The sequence below is a fragment of the Anolis sagrei genome, chromosome 4, assembly GCF_037176765.1.
Source record: "Anolis sagrei isolate rAnoSag1 chromosome 4, rAnoSag1.mat, whole genome shotgun sequence".
Lineage (NCBI taxonomy): Eukaryota > Metazoa > Chordata > Lepidosauria > Squamata > Dactyloidae > Anolis > Anolis sagrei.
This window is the reverse complement of record NC_090024.1, coordinates 192,784,138-192,799,799: the sequence shown is the minus strand read 5'-3', so window position 1 is coordinate 192,799,799 and position 15,662 is coordinate 192,784,138. Positions and strand designations below refer to the sequence as shown.

At 39.8% G+C, this 15,662-nt stretch overlaps 1 protein-coding gene across 3 annotated transcripts in view; it reads left to right on the top strand.

Annotated features, from left to right (window-relative positions):
• PIK3C2B (phosphatidylinositol-4-phosphate 3-kinase catalytic subunit type 2 beta) overlaps positions 1–15,662 on the top strand; it is a 105,049-nt gene that overhangs the window by 42,857 nt on the left and 46,530 nt on the right. For all 3 annotated transcript variants that reach the window (XM_060772981.2, XM_067468034.1, XM_067468035.1), the window contains 4 exons: positions 11,096–11,207; positions 12,121–12,200; positions 12,605–12,668; positions 15,314–15,460. In XM_060772981.2, coding sequence (XP_060628964.2) covers positions 11,096–11,207; positions 12,121–12,200; positions 12,605–12,668; positions 15,314–15,460 — 403 coding nt within the window. The remainder of the gene's footprint in view (positions 1–11,095; positions 11,208–12,120; positions 12,201–12,604; positions 12,669–15,313; positions 15,461–15,662) is intronic.

Below are 15,662 nucleotides of genomic sequence, written 5' to 3'. Positions count from 1 at the left end.
TAACACAGTGTTTCTCAACCTGGAAATTGCGACCCCTGCGGGGATTGCGAAGGGGTGTCAGAAAGGTTATGAAAGACTATCAGAAAACACAGTATTTTCTGTTGATCATGGGTGTTTTGTGTGGAAAGTTTGGCCCAATTCTATTGTTGGTAGGGTTCAGAATGCTCTTTGGGTGTAGGTGAAATATAAATCCCAGCAACTACCACTCCTAAATGTCAAGGTCTATTTTCCCTAAAACTCCACCAGCTGTTCACATTCGGGCATATTGAGTATTTGTGCTAAGTTTGGTCCAGATCCATCATGGTTTGAGTCCACAGTGCTCTCTGGATGTAGGTGAACTACAACTCCAAACTCAAGCTGAATGCCCACCAAAGCCTTCCAGTATTTTCTGTTGATCATGGGAGTTCTGTGTGCCAAGTTTGGTTCAATTCCATTGTTGGTGGAGTTCAGAATGCTCTTTGATTGTAAGTGAACTATAAATCCCAGCAACTACAACTCCCAAATGACAAAATCAATACTCCCCTCCCCCAACCTCATCAGTATTCACATTTGGGCATATCGGGTATTTCACTATGCCAAATTTGGTCCAGTGAATGAAAATACATTCTTCATATCAGATATTTACATTACAATTCATAACAGTAGGAACATTACAATTATGAAATACCAACGAAACTAATTTTATAGTTGGGGGTCACCACAACATGAGGAACTGTATTAAGGGGTTGGTAGCATTAGGAAGGTTGGGAACCACTGCTTTACCACCTTTTGGTCTGTGTTAAGTGTATAGCAAATATTTTGTGGCTGCAAAATGTTCTAGGGACTGGCTGCCTGTAGAAAGAACCCAGCCAGTCAGTGCAGAGTAAATTGAGGAAAGAATGTCCTAGACATGCAGCCAAAGAACTAGCATGAATTTTTACAATATTTCTTACAAGCTTAAGATTATTCGTAAAGGGTGATATTGCCATCACCAGAAAAAAAGACCTTCCCTTTATGTAACATGCCTTTACTGGAAACAGAAGCAAACATTTTGCGTCAGATGAGAAAAAAGTGATACTGCCAATCTAGAACCCACAGGCGCCTCCTATTCTGTTTCATTTTCCCTTCCAAAAAGGATCTGGCACCACAATTATGGAAAGCAGAGTCAATTCTCACTTTCCATTTTTTTATGATGTGGGAAAGGTGGCCAGGAATTGGAAGGCTATGAAACAGACTTACAAAATGTGTGGCTCTCTAACCAGCACAGTGAAGGATAAGGAATAATGGGAGTTGCAATCCAATTACATTTGGAAGGCCACATGTTGTCCATGTGCAGTCTACAGAAATGAGACTATTTCCTTCCTATTGGAGGACTACTTTGATAAGAATGGGCAGAGAACCATTTCATTTAATTCCAGCTGGATTAGATGACTGAAGAAACTTTAATTCCTGAAGCAGAGTCGCCCTGGTCACTCCTGTCTTGGTGATTAGTATCCAAGCTAGGTAAACTCACAAATGTAACTCTCTATCTTTCACAATAAAAATATGCAAATCGCCAAGACTCTACCCTTGGAAGGCTATCATACTCAGCTATGAGCGATTTTCTGTGATGAGACAAAAACGAATTAAAGTGCTCATCATTTGCTGTCCTTTAGGGATAGTATGTGCTGCCTGGGGGGGGGGGGCTACCTTGCTCTACCTAATGATAGTGCTGACCTTGCCAACTATAGTAATTAAAATGGTTATTTAATCTTATACTTATTGTCTCCTTGGATACACTATATTCTGTAGAGTCCTTACTTGTGTTCTCATTTCTCTTCTCGTTTCTCATTTTCTTGGATTTGTCTCATCCCTAGCCACTCTAGCTAGCTGTGAGAGATGATTGGAGTTACAGCCCAACATATGTTCTCCATCTCTGGCTCATGGATTCACAGTAATCCCAGGTGACCCAAATGAGCCTTGTCACCTTCACAATATTGAACTGTAGCCAGGATGGTTTTGAACTATGGATTTTGCCTAGCAATCTCTTGAAAATCATCCTGTGTTATATATTCTGAACATCATGAAGAAGATAAAATGTAAGCAATGACTGTCAAAGGCTTTCATGGCAGGAATCACTGGGTTGTTGTAGGTTTTTTGGGCTGTGTGGCCGTGTTCAATCTAGAACCATTCTCTCTTGACGTTTTGTTTGCATCTATAGCAGGCATCCTCAGAGGCTGTGAGGTTGTGACCTCACAACCTCTTGAGGATGCCTGCCATAGATGCAGGCAAAACATCAGGAGAGAATGGTTCTAGAACATGGCCACACAGCCCAAAAATCCTACAGTAACCCAAAATGTAAGAAGCTATTCTTCAAATGCCTAGTTGTGCCTTTTAGAAGATGGAGCTTTTCTGTAGGGATTATCACAAGACTAGCACTTTCAATTGTCTTGGGAACAGAGAGGTTGTGTTGCTATGTAGGGGAGGTACTGCCCCCCCCCCCTTGCTCTGGCATAAAGATAGCCTTGAGGAGCGATTTGTGCATGTGCTGCCTTATGCCTCTTGTCAAAATGAAACAAATGCTATGATGTTGTGCTTTGTAACATAGGGATTGCCTTTGCATGTACCTATTTTGAAGGCTCAGCATAATAATTGATAATTAGTACATACTAATTAAACTGTGATGATCTGAGTCTAGTGTTAAGTTTTAGGGATGTATAAAATAACTATCCAGACTTGAACATGTGTATTGTAGGCCTGGGTAACAACGCAAAAATTTGTTTCTAAAATCGATTTGTAATTGGGGTTTTTTTTTGTTTCGATATTTAAAATAATTACAAAATTTTCCAAAAAAAAAGTTCGGTATTTACGAAATTTCGTAAATATTTACAAAACATTTTGTAAAGATGGCGCCCTTTTTTTTCAATATTTTTTAAATATTTTTTAAATTTAATTATTAATTTAGTAGAATAGGGAGGAGAAATTAAAATTATTATTAAGGAGGGAAGGCAGGCACTCACTCTGGCGGGCCCTCTCGCTCGCCGCTCGCTCGCCCCTCTCGCTCGCCGCTCGCTCGCCCTTCTCGCTCGCCATAGATGCAGGTGAAAAGTCAGGAGAAAATGCCTCTAGGCCATGGCCATATAGCCTGAAAAAACCTACAACAACCCAATCAGGGACATCTAATCACCTCTCAACAAAAGATTGCTCCAGGCACTGCCAAGCCATCAAATGCTAATCAAGGTGGTCAGTTGAAACATTCACACCTGGCTCCAGCAGACAAGAGTCCTTTGTCCCACCCTGGTCATTATTCCACATAAATATAAACCCTTTTTCCTACTTCCAACAGACCTCACTACCTCTGAGGATGCTTGCCATAGATGCAGGCAAAACGTCAGGAGAGAATGCCTCGCTCGCCCCTCTCGCTCGCCGCTCGCTCGCCCCTCTCGCTCGCCATAGATGCAGGCGAAAAGTCAGGAGAAAATGCCTCTAGGCCATGGCCATATAGCCTGAAAAAACCTACAACAACCCAATCAGGGACATCTAATCACCTCTCAACAAAAGATTGCTCCAGGCACTGCCAAGCCATCAAATGCTAATCAAGGTGGTCAGTTGAAACATTCACACCTGGCTCCAGCAGACAAGAGTCCTTTGTCCCACCCTGGTCATTATTCCACATAAATATAAACCCTTTTTCCTACTTCCAACAGACCTCACTACCTCTGAGGATGCTTGCCATAGATGCAGGCAAAACGTCAGGAGAGAATGCCTCGCTCGCCCCTCTTGCTCGCCGCTCGCTCGCCCCTCTCGCTCGCCCTCTCGCTCGCTTGCTCAGCCGGCGCCGAGAGAGGAGAGCTCCCAGCAAGCATCGGCAGGCGGCCATTTTACGTATTTCCGAAATGGATGGAAATACAAAAATTTTTGGCGCCTGCCGTTTCGATATTTAAAAACACTTCCAGGTTAAAAAAAAAGTTTTGTAATCGTTTCGTAATTCAAAAATTAACGAAATTTTTAACGAATTACGAATTAATGAAACGAATTGACCAGCCCTAGTGTATTGTCTGTGAAGACAGCTTGCATTCTGTGAATCAACCCATCCTTCCGCCCTTCCGCCCTTCCCCTGCCTGTAAATCAAAATGAGATGAGCTAGCTGCCCCTTTGTGACTACTGTGTATCTGCCTCTTTGGCAGGACATTGAGTGCTAGATGGATTGGATGGACTACATGTCCACCCAATCTCTCTAATGAGCCTGATGCAAATGCCTTGCTCATCCCCATAATACCGTCAAAAGATCTTGGCAGTACAACAGCAGTATCATTTCCTGATCTCCTCCTAAGGTCTGAACCAGTATGGTCATTATTATGCAATTATATTCTAGTATTTAAGGTGAGGATGGGTTGGTGGGAGGATGGATGGATGGATGGATGGATAGATGGATAGATAGATAGATAGATAGATAGATAGATAGATAGATATGGTCAATAACTTTATAAAATGCCTTTATAAAACATCCAGCTCTTTTTCTGTTCTCACGGGGATGGCAGCAAGAGGGTGTCCTTGGACAGCTGCCCAACTTGCTGCATTGTTGTTGTTGCTGCTCCTGCTCCTACATCTGCTAGCTTGATAAGTGCTAGGTGGCTGTCATTATTCTTCCTTCACAATATCATATAGTAATGTGCGGTGCACTGGTAAATTGTGATATGCTGGTGCTCATCATATCTGTAACTGTATTCATAGCCCCAAGGACATTCTGAAAAAGAAGATAGCATTATTGACTGACATGAACAAACCAGTTTTCATGTCTATAGAATTAGGTCTTTTGTGAAGTTAATGAGTCTTAACTACTCATTTAAGTCTAAACGTACCTTCGAAATACTTGATAGAGCGATAGTTTTATTAATATAGGTATTCAGAAAAAAAGCAGTCTTCACTTCCATCATGCCAGACTATTGTGAGGCTTGCCACAACATTCATGTGTGCCAGGAAAGTCTGGGTGGTTGCAGTAGCAGATGGCATTTTCCTTCTAAAATGTTCCAGTGCTGTAGACTGTATTTCAGAGAAATGAACTGGTAAAAACCACCTCTTAGTATTCCTTGCCTAAGAAAACCCTATGAAATTAATGGGTTTCCCATAAGTTGATTGGCGACTTGGTCACATACAGACAGACACACACACACACAGAGAGAAACTGGGAGCCTTGCCTCTTCCGCTGCGTCAACAGTATCTCTCTAGTGGCCCATGTGCCAAGAGCTCAGAAAATATTATTTCTGCATAGAATATAGGAAGATGAAGAGAAAGGCCAATCATCATAGATTCATTGAATCTTACAGTTGGAAGGGACCACAAGGGCCATGTAGTGCAACCCCTTATAATGCATGAATACTCAAATAAAGCACTCTTGATAGAAGCACATTCAACTTTTATTCAAAAACCTCCAAAGATAGAGAATCCATCACCTGAAGCAGACTATTCCACTATTGAGTAGCTCATGCCATTAAAAAAGAAAAAGAAAAAAAATTCTATTATTTAGGTGGCATCTCTTTTCTTCTCAAATGGGCCTGACTAACCTCTAAAGATCGTCGGCAGAGGTGTTTCTATTGATCCCTCTACCATCACAGGCATGTTTGATGGTAATGTGGGAGAAGGCCTTCTTTGCAGCTGCTTCCTGACATTAGAATCCCCTTCCCAGGCTTACTCCCGCTTTGCTATCCCTCCATGGCCATTCATTTAAAACAAATCATTGTTTTAAGAGGTTTTAATTTTTGACAGTTTAATGCTATTTTAATCATATTGTTTTAACCATATATGTTTTTATTTGTAATTTCTTTTCTATTTTGTAAGCTGCCTTGAGTTGATGTTTTGGGGAAATGTGTGGTTTAAATAAAGGGATGTATGGATCATAGGGGAATCCCTTGCAGCACTGTTGTACATAGGACATCCTATATGGTGAGCTCACTTATACCCGTAACCAGACCTGCCTTTGTGTAATATGTCCACGTGGCCCACACTAAGTCCAAAATGGATGAGCTGTTGCACATACAAAAACAGCACATACTTTCCACATTCTGCAAGGCTTAATATTAGTGGCCAAATTTACATTATTATTCTGGCATATGTCACTCTCAGAACAGGCAGAGAAATGCTGTTATCAAGCTCAAAAATGGGATCTCTTGATCCAGAGGTATTCTGTAACCTGTTCAGTACTTGCATGGGGAATCCAGACTTTGTTCCTTAGCATAATCCTCTGAGTTGCTCACCTTCCAAACAGCTTCCCCCAGGCCAACTTGGCTGCAATGTTGGCTTGATGCATTGCCAGTTTTGTAGCTTCTCTTGCTGACTCGGCAGTGAGCTAGCAAAATAATTTTTATTCTCAAACCACAAATGCTTTGCTGTGATTTTTTTTTCAGTGAGCAAGTAACTGAAGAGAATGTTCTCATACATTTTGTGCTTTTAAGCACATGCATTTTCATGTCTGTTGGAAAATATAACATTATATAAAGTGAAAAATAGCATTATTAGAAAATGATGGGGACCGGGCAGGGAATTACTTTGTTGTATCCTCTTAAAGTCAGGGGCAGGTTGATTGGGAAGGAAATGCTCCTTCAGTTATTTGGTCCTTCATCAGTATCATATGGATAAATCATAGCTTATGCATAATAATTTTTTTGCCTGACAAAATATGTTTTTGAACCCTAAAATGTATGGGGTAGTTCTTTGAAGGTTTACAGAGTATCCTAGGTACCAACGTAAGTTTTTTTAAATCAGATTAAATATAAACTTTTCAGAATATCAACAAGTGAGAGAGATATGGAACTAAAAGATGGGTCTGGTCTCATAAATTAATTTTAAATGTTAAAGTTTGCAATCCTGCCATGCTTCTTAAATCCTGGAGAATTAAATGGGACTTGGAGCCACAATAAAGCCATCTCTGTAGGACAGAGTGTAGGTTTTTCTTTTGCTATTATGTGAGGATTTATTTTCTCTATCCTCCACTCTCTGTTGACACAGATGCCTGGCTCCAAAACCAGCATAGATTTTCATTTGTCTCCCATATTTTTAGTCGGCACTTCAGCTTCTTAATGCCTAGAATGTTTATCCAGTAAAGCAGGGGTGTCAAACTAATTTTCATCAAGGGCAACATCATCCTTATGATTGCCTTCAAAGAGAGATTGAATCAGTGGATGCCAAACCCATGGCTATAGAGAGCCAACTATAATTTCTTTACATAGTGGTTGGTGCTCTTTAGTTTTTACTCAACTTGGATCCCCAGATGTTGTTCAGTGACAACTTCCACCACTTTTGATTATCCACCATGCAACCCAACAGCACTTGTGGCTCTGAGGCTGGGGAAAGGTTAAAGGACATCATATCCACAAGCCTTGAATCTAGATTCAACCTCACTCTCCTGACTAAACAGAACAAGCTGCAGCCTTCCAGATGTTACTGTATCACAACTCCCATCAGTTCTAGTCATGATGACTGATAGGCAGCAGTGACAGTGAACAGGCTCATGATATTTCACTGCCTGAGGCACAATAACAAATGTTGTCATTAACTCTCAAGTTAAGATGCATCGCATCCAAGAATGACTGTTATTTTGGCTCTGAAAGTTTAAAAAGTGCCCACAAGCACTTTCTACCCACTAGCATAAAAAGTACAGTAATGTTAATAGCACATTTATTGTCGATGGCTGGAATCACTGGGTTGTTGTAGGTTTTTCGGGCTATATGGACATGTTCTAATAGCACATTTGTTTGTCAGTTGAATAATACATTTATTTGGTTGTGGTTTTCTCTCAGTTGGCTTGATCTTTCGTTTCTTCTAGGAACAAATAACATTCAAATGTAAATTTCCTAGAACCTGGTTTTAAAAAAGGATGTAGCATAAGACGTACATGTTTCCAAAAGAACCCATATCTGCTGGATCCTAACCCTTCTAAGCCAGCTTGCATAAGAAAATGAATGCAAAACCTTCCCTGTTGAGACTGTACTGTTGGTGCTTTATCAGCGTGTTTTCCTTATCTCCTTTTTCCAGCCTGTGTGGGTTTTGTTTTTTTACTTTCCCATCTTCCTTTTAAAAATAGAGCCCACTCCCTTTCCACCCTCTGCCTCCAACCAGCTTCCCTCTCTCCTGCCTCTGAAAATTACTCTCTCAGGTGATGGTTGATGTACTGGTTTAGGTCAGGATGTGGGCCCATTGGAGATAACAGTTGACCTTCTCTTTTAGATCCGCAGGTGAAAGGGCCACGCTTCCTGTTGTGACTGCCCTTGCTATAGCAGTGCTTCTGTTGACATGTTTCATCATGATCACAAGCGGTGGGCCGGGTTTGGGGCTTCAGGACTTTCCAGCCCATGTTAGACAATTTAGAATTGCAAAAGTTGAAGTATACAATGGCATCATACTTTCAGGAAAGTGTGTCCAGGATTGGATCCTTTGTTAAACAATAAATCAAAAGGAGAAAGTGGGGAAGTTATTTCAGGGTTACAATTCCAAGAATCACTCAACTAGAGGCCATTCTGCTTGGGGAATTTTGGGAGCTGTAACCCACAAAATGGAGCCCCAGTGGTGCAGTGGTTAAACCACTGAGCTGTTGAACTTCCTGACCGAAAACTTGGTGGTTCAAATCCGGGGAGCGGGGTGAGCTCCTACTGTTATCCCCATCTTCTGCCAACCTAGTAGTTCGAACACATGCAAATGTGAGTAGATCAATAGGTACTGCTCTGGTAGAAAGGTAATGCCACTCAATGCAGTCATGCTGGCTCTTCAACTTAGAAATGGAGATGAGTGCCATGCCCCAGAGTCGGATACGGCTAGACTTAATGTCAAGGGGAAACCTTTAGTTTTACCTTTAACCCACAAAATAAATATGGGTTTAGAGACACATTGGTTAATGTGCCCAAAAGTATGAATATTCTGGGATAGAGTTCTATCATGGAGAAGCCAAATAATGGGGGGAAGCACATTTCAGAAACCCTCTCCTACTGATTACTATAGTTGAAAGTAAGAATAAAGATTTGGTAAATAAAAATATTATGTTGCTCATGTTTCATGCCACAAGACTTGAAATAGTTAAACAGGATGTGGGCAATAGCCCTATCGGAAAAGTTAATCTGTAAATTAAGACTAGCAAAAGGAGAAATAAAAGAAGATCTATTTGATAAGACATGGACTTATGCCACTGCTTCATGTGTAAAAGCAGTGGCAAATTTTAATCACGAAAGATTGTGGATGAACAATTAGAAAACATTACAATAATAATATGTCATGGATGAAAATTTGTATAACTCTGTGAATGTTGTGTATGTGGGGAGGTATAGATTTGCGAATAGATCATGTGACATGGCAATTATATTATGTTTTAAACGTGTTGAACAATTTTAAAAAGCCAAGAATTTCTCAGTCAGAGGCCATGCTGCTTGGAGGATTGTAGAAGTTGTAACCCACAAAAGTTATTTTCCCTAAATCTAAATGTTGGTGTATAGTAGATGTGTGTGCCTTTCACATAGGCTGTGCTGGAGGTCAAGAGCTAGAAGGACTATGCAGTGCATTTACTGGAACAATTCAGATTGAGATTTTGCTAATTTCACTCCCAGGTTTCTTTTTAAATTGTTGTCAAAATTTAAACTTTATTTATTTTAGGTCATTATGTACAAAAATTAAGTTCAACATTCTATATTGAGCCAGTCCTTGAGTTACAAACATCTGACTCATAGTTGAGAATAGGGATAAGACAACAGGAAGAAAACTACCCCTTGGAAGGGAAATCACTACTGAAAGAGTTATGATGGGGAAAAGGTGTGTCAACTGAAGCTTTCCCAATGGAATAATATTGGAAATGTGTATTCTTGTTTTAATAGTATTATGTTTATGTTTTATAATGGTTATTTATATGATTTTGTGTTGGTAATTGAATGTTTTGCCCTATGTTGGAAACTGCCTTGAGACCCCTCGGGGAGATAGAGCAATATACAAATAAAGTTGTTTTATTATAGCGTTGTTGTTGTTGCTGCTGTTATTTATTGCCAATCCTTGTTTCCACAACAAGCCAAATTTTTCAAAATCCAATTATCACAGGGACAGAAAGTGTGGTGAAATCTTCTGCACAGGGACACAGACAGCAAAATAAACATGACGGGTGTTAACCCTTTCCTGTGCTATCCAAAGCTAAAAGTTACATATTTTGGGCTGGAGTTACACTTAAAAAATGTACCTGTTCTGAATTACGTACAAATTCAACTTGAGAACAATCCTATAGAACCTATCTTGTTCGTAACTTGGGGGTTCCCTGTATCCTATATTTTGACTATTCTTGGGTTGGGTATTGCTGTAGAATAGCACTGGAGGACGTAGGTTCACAAGCACTTCCATTTGTGGACCTCTCTAGGTCTTCCAGTGCTATTGTATGATATGCTTGGTCCGAAAGAATATCACAGCATTGCACTGGAGGACCTAGTAAAACACACGAAGACTTCTAGGGAAATATTTTTGGTGTATGGAGAAATGCAATAATTTTTTGGATATTGAGTCAACAGATAAGGGGTTGTACTGTATTTACTGGTAACATTTATGTTCTAACTTTTTTCCAATGAGTTCAAAACAACATACTTAAGTCTCCTCCTCCCTGTGTTATCCTGTGGGGTAGAGTAGGCTGAGAGAGAGTAATTGGTCCAAAATCATCCAGTGAGCATGGCTCAAGAGAAAAAAAACCTCGATTCTCCCAAATCCCAATTCAGCACTTTTAACTACTGTGATTTTCCATACTTTAGTATGTTGTTCCTGAAGCTTTCATTATAATTTTCAGTAGCAGTAGTTTTTTGGATGATGCGGATGCCTAGTATAAATGAACACTGGATGAAGGACATATACATATTTTTTTCCAGAAAAATAAAGCCTAACTATGGAATTTTCAGATAGTTGTTTCCCTGAGGCATTGATCTGAGCTATTCCCTGAATTACCCCATTTGTCCAAGGTTAAAAAGGTGGAGAGCAGGGGTATTTTTGTTCTTTGTTATATACTGGATGTCAGAAGCTCCTGATTGAACAATAAGTTTTGAAAATGTTTCATACCTGGAGTAGTCTTTACATAACAGAGGAATGAAGCTGTTTATTTAAATGTATTTATTTGTTTCTGTCCTTATAGTAAGCAACCACTGGGAAGTCATGAATATATTCAGCACTGCAGGAAGTTTGACATTGACATCCGGCTGCAATTGATGAAGCGGACCGCTGTGTGCACTGACTTGGCAAGGACGGTAAATACCCATTTGGCATTGAGCATCCAAGGACAAATACATTGCTTCCTAAATATGTGTTTGTTCTTGCAAAATCAGATTGAATATACTTCTGTTTGTTTGACATTATGAACAGCAAGGAGAAAAGTTCCAAGCATATTTGGGAGTGTGGATAAACTTTTTGGTTGCTTGTCTTGAAGGAGAACTGATTTAGCCTAACAATATGCCTGTTTCTTTTGTTATCTATATTTGCTTTTAGTGTGTTTATACCATATTGGCAACAGAACCATACTAAAAAGATCATCTTGGATTGCTGTGTTTCACTACCCTGAATATTACTGTCATGTACTCTTCCTGGACAGAGAAAAATGTTGCAAAAGCAGTGCATGTGTCTCTCAGTACGTCTTGTCTAGATTCTGAATATCTTCTATTAGATCTAATGAGGAAAGGAACAAGTAGAACAACATGTAGTTGAATAGGTTGGAGGTGTGGTGAAAATTTTAAAAAAAATCACTATCTGGGGGTATTTTTGTGAATTTTTATTACAATGTGATGTAAATATTGTCACTGTTGTCATAGCAGTAGATGGTCCTGTGTTTTTATATTTCCATACAAAGAATTATATGTAAAGCAGTTTAAGCCATATTGCTTCAATAGGACAAGCAGAGTAGACTACATGTCTATTCTGCTTACTATAGATGTCCAGTTCAGATTTAGAAAAAAACATTTTCGAGAGACTGTTCCTCTAAATAACACATGTGCTGGGATGGAATTTGGTCTCCATTCCCATCTTCTCTTAAGCTGACCCAGAAGCCAAATTTTCGTGGAATGCATAAACATACAGTACATTAGGGAGTGCAACCATCTTGGCACCTCCTGTACCTCAAGCAGAGATATACTGGTCATATTTGAACAATTGCCCCCTTTTGTGCAGGTGAATGATGACCAAAGTCCTTCTACCCTCAACCACTATGTTCACCTCCAGGAGAGGCCAATCAAGCAAACCATCACCAGGTAAAGATGAACAAAGCAGGATCTTAGCTGGGAGGTTTAGAGTATTTTTTATAGTTTCTGTGGAATAAAATGAATGAGAACGTTTGCATTGGAGGTCTTGAGTGAAGCCAGTAGTGTGACTACCACTAGGATTCTTGGGAAACTCTGTTTTAGTCTTTGCATATAAATAGTGCCAGCTTTGGCTTCTGGTAGCTCCAGATGGGAGTTGTGAAATGTACTTGTCTAGTACCCTGTGGTGCTTCTACCAGCTGGATCTCAGCTGGGTAGACCAATGGTCCCACACAAATAAGAAGTGGAATAGAGAGCCTAACCTTAACATCATGTTGGTTTTTATATATGAAGCAAATGTGACTTCTTGTTTTCATTTTTGCGGCTGAGCTGGTTGTTGTTGTTTCTTCCAACAGGCAGGCCTTGAGTCTTCTCTTTGATACCTTTCATAATGAAGTTGATGCATTCCTAGCTGCTGAGGTAAGATTAATGCTGTAGTGGGAATAGGGGAAGGAGAATGGGACAGAGTGGCCAACTTTTAAAAGCAGTCCTGAGATCAGGGTTTGGCAAGGCCAGCAGCAGGCTTATTGCGGATTTGGTGCCCACACACAACAGACAGCCCTCTAACAGAACATTGTTATGGAGCCCCGGATACATCATTGGGAAATTAAAATGAAATTAAAAGAGCTGCTAGCACTCAGGATGTGCTTTGTGGCTACTATTGGTGGGAATACACTTAGGGACAGAGTACATTGAGAACCATGCCCAAAGTATACTTTTTAATTGCTATAGTATCAGTAGATGCCTGTTTACAATATAATCATCTTTAGAAGATACAATAACACACACAGAGAGAGTGCTGTTGCTGCGAAAGCCAGAACCTTTGCACTGCCTTACTTAACCCATTTTCATCTTCAGTTTTCCCATTGTAAGCCATACTGTTCTCCTCATAAACTGTTCCATTTCTCCATGCTTCTTGAGACTTACACGTTCTCATCCTTACCATGGCTTGCTTTGATTAATAGCCTGTTCTTTTAGAAGCAAAAGAAGATGCTTGCGAGCCTACAATTACACTTTTTTCAGTATCATAGCACAATACCAAATAACGGAATCAGTGTGTTATACCTGGCTTAAGTATTGGACACTGGGAGACCAGGGTTCAAATCCCTGCTCAGCCATGGAAAGCCACTGGGTGACAGTGGCAACCCCTCCTGGACAAAATCTGCCAAGAAAACCCCAAGATTGAGTTGACTTAGGGTTGTCATGAGTCAGCAACAACGCAGAATTTGCTTATATGTGGATTTTTAGCATTGCTGAATATTCTGAAAATAAACATACACTCATTATAAAGTACTATGTTTTTTAATATATATATATATATATATTAGAGAGAAAATACATTGCAAATATTTTTTCTCTACTGTACTATCCTAAAGGTTCTTCTTTTGTCATCTCAGATTGTTTAACCTCTTGCTTCATGCTGATGAGATTTTAATTTTTTTTCCACTGAGGTTAAGCCTACCTATAAAATATATGCCTTGATACCTGGCTCCCCTCCTCTATGTTATCTAACAACTCACTGCTTGCTTGTTTACTTCCCCATTCCAGTGGACGATCCTTCTTTGAAATTCAGATTTCCCAGCATAAGGTTAGGGTGGCCAGCCGCAAGTGTGTTTGGGATGGCAGCCAAGAAGCTGGTCTACATGGTGATACACTCCATCTATCAAAACAGAAAACAGATTGAGTGTAATGAACTAATCCCTGGGTTCTGTTCTTGACAATGCCAGCAGCTTTTGATAGCAAGTTCCTTTTCAGCGTATCCACTCTTTGTTTCGGTTTCCCTTCCTTTGTGATAAATGCAGTAAAAACATATGTATTTTTGGCTGCTTTTAATGAAACCTTTGTAAAGACTACCCCTCTAATTCCTATAAAGAGCTGTACAGTTTAAATAAATATTCCTGATTAGAAAGTGGAACCTTATTCACCCCTTAATGCAAAAATTATGGATGCATGTTTCTGACTGTGAGTGGTGGACCCAAGGATATTCAAAGAGTAAGCATAAGACTTTACACCTACTAAACTACTGACCTTCCAGTTAAGTTATTTCTCCACCATTGAGGGTATACCTTTACACTTCCATAACATAAGCTTCCATCAAGATACAATCAAATCCTACTTTCATTTCCTGCATTCAGTCTGAGGAGTACAGAAATAACATATCTGCAAACATGCACTTTTCATATCTGAAAAAGTATAATATGAATCTATACCTGTGGGGTATATATATTTCTGAACTTACCATGGTAACAGGAAGCATGTATAATAATGCACCATATTGAAAAGAACGTTTTCTGCCAGAAGTTACCATAGAATTGCCTGGAGGTCCTAGACAATTCCTACAGAGGACATATTTTGTCATATGTGGGTAGGTGCAATTGCAGCTACAGGTCCCACAAGTTATGGGGTCATATTATATGCTACAATTTTTTTCATCTATCCCCTCTGTTTAATGAAGTATGCAAGTCTATTTGTGGTGTCATAGGAGCATGGCCGAAGTATTTCTGGGCTGGAGGTTACGTCATAAAATGCATGGATGGGTTGACAAATTACACTTTCTTTTCTTTCCTTCTCTCTACCCCTGACTATTAGTTATAGCTGAACTGCCTGTCTAAGCAATAAAGTGACAGATGAAGGTATCATTAATGAATTGACTAGAGCAACAGCTAGTTTTAGCTGCTTTCTTCGCATGTGAAAATGCCTTTAATGCAATGGTTCTCAGCACTTAGTCCAGGTGTTTTTAAGTTCCTCTCCCTGTTTGGGGAGCATTATTTCAATCATATTTATTTTTGTGAAAAATCTCCATGTGAGATTTTTGGGAGATTTCTTTCCAATACAAATCCCGGCTTCAGCTGAGGTCTTCCCTCAGCACCAGGAACCACAGGTTTGAGGTTAAATTCCCCATCATATCTGCTGAGATCTGGATAATTATAAAGTCATCCAGTTGAAACAAACAGCATTATATTGAAAACTGGAAGTTAAATGCAAAGATGCATTTAATAGCCATGTCTGTTGGCCCCATCTGCTGGTATCTTGAGACATGAGAACCTCTTTTATTCTTCACTCAGGGAGACTTCCAGCTGAAGGCAGAGCGAGTGATCCAATCTGTCATGGCCATTTGCAATGCTTTGGCTGCTGTGGAGTCCCAGGAGATCACGGGAGCCTTGAATCAGCTACCACCTTGTCCCTCTCGTATGCAGCCCAAAATCCAGAAGGTAAGAAGCAGAAATTTGAGGCAGGAAGTTCGGGTTTCAAGTTTGAACACCAAAACCAAAGCTGAAATAATAGGGAGAGTTAATTCAACCTTCCTGTGCTCCATCGTTTTATACTTGTTTTACACAATAAAGTAAGAAATATGTCAGAAAAAGTAACAAAGCAATTTTCTACCATGTTTGTTTTGAAAGCAAACTATAAGAT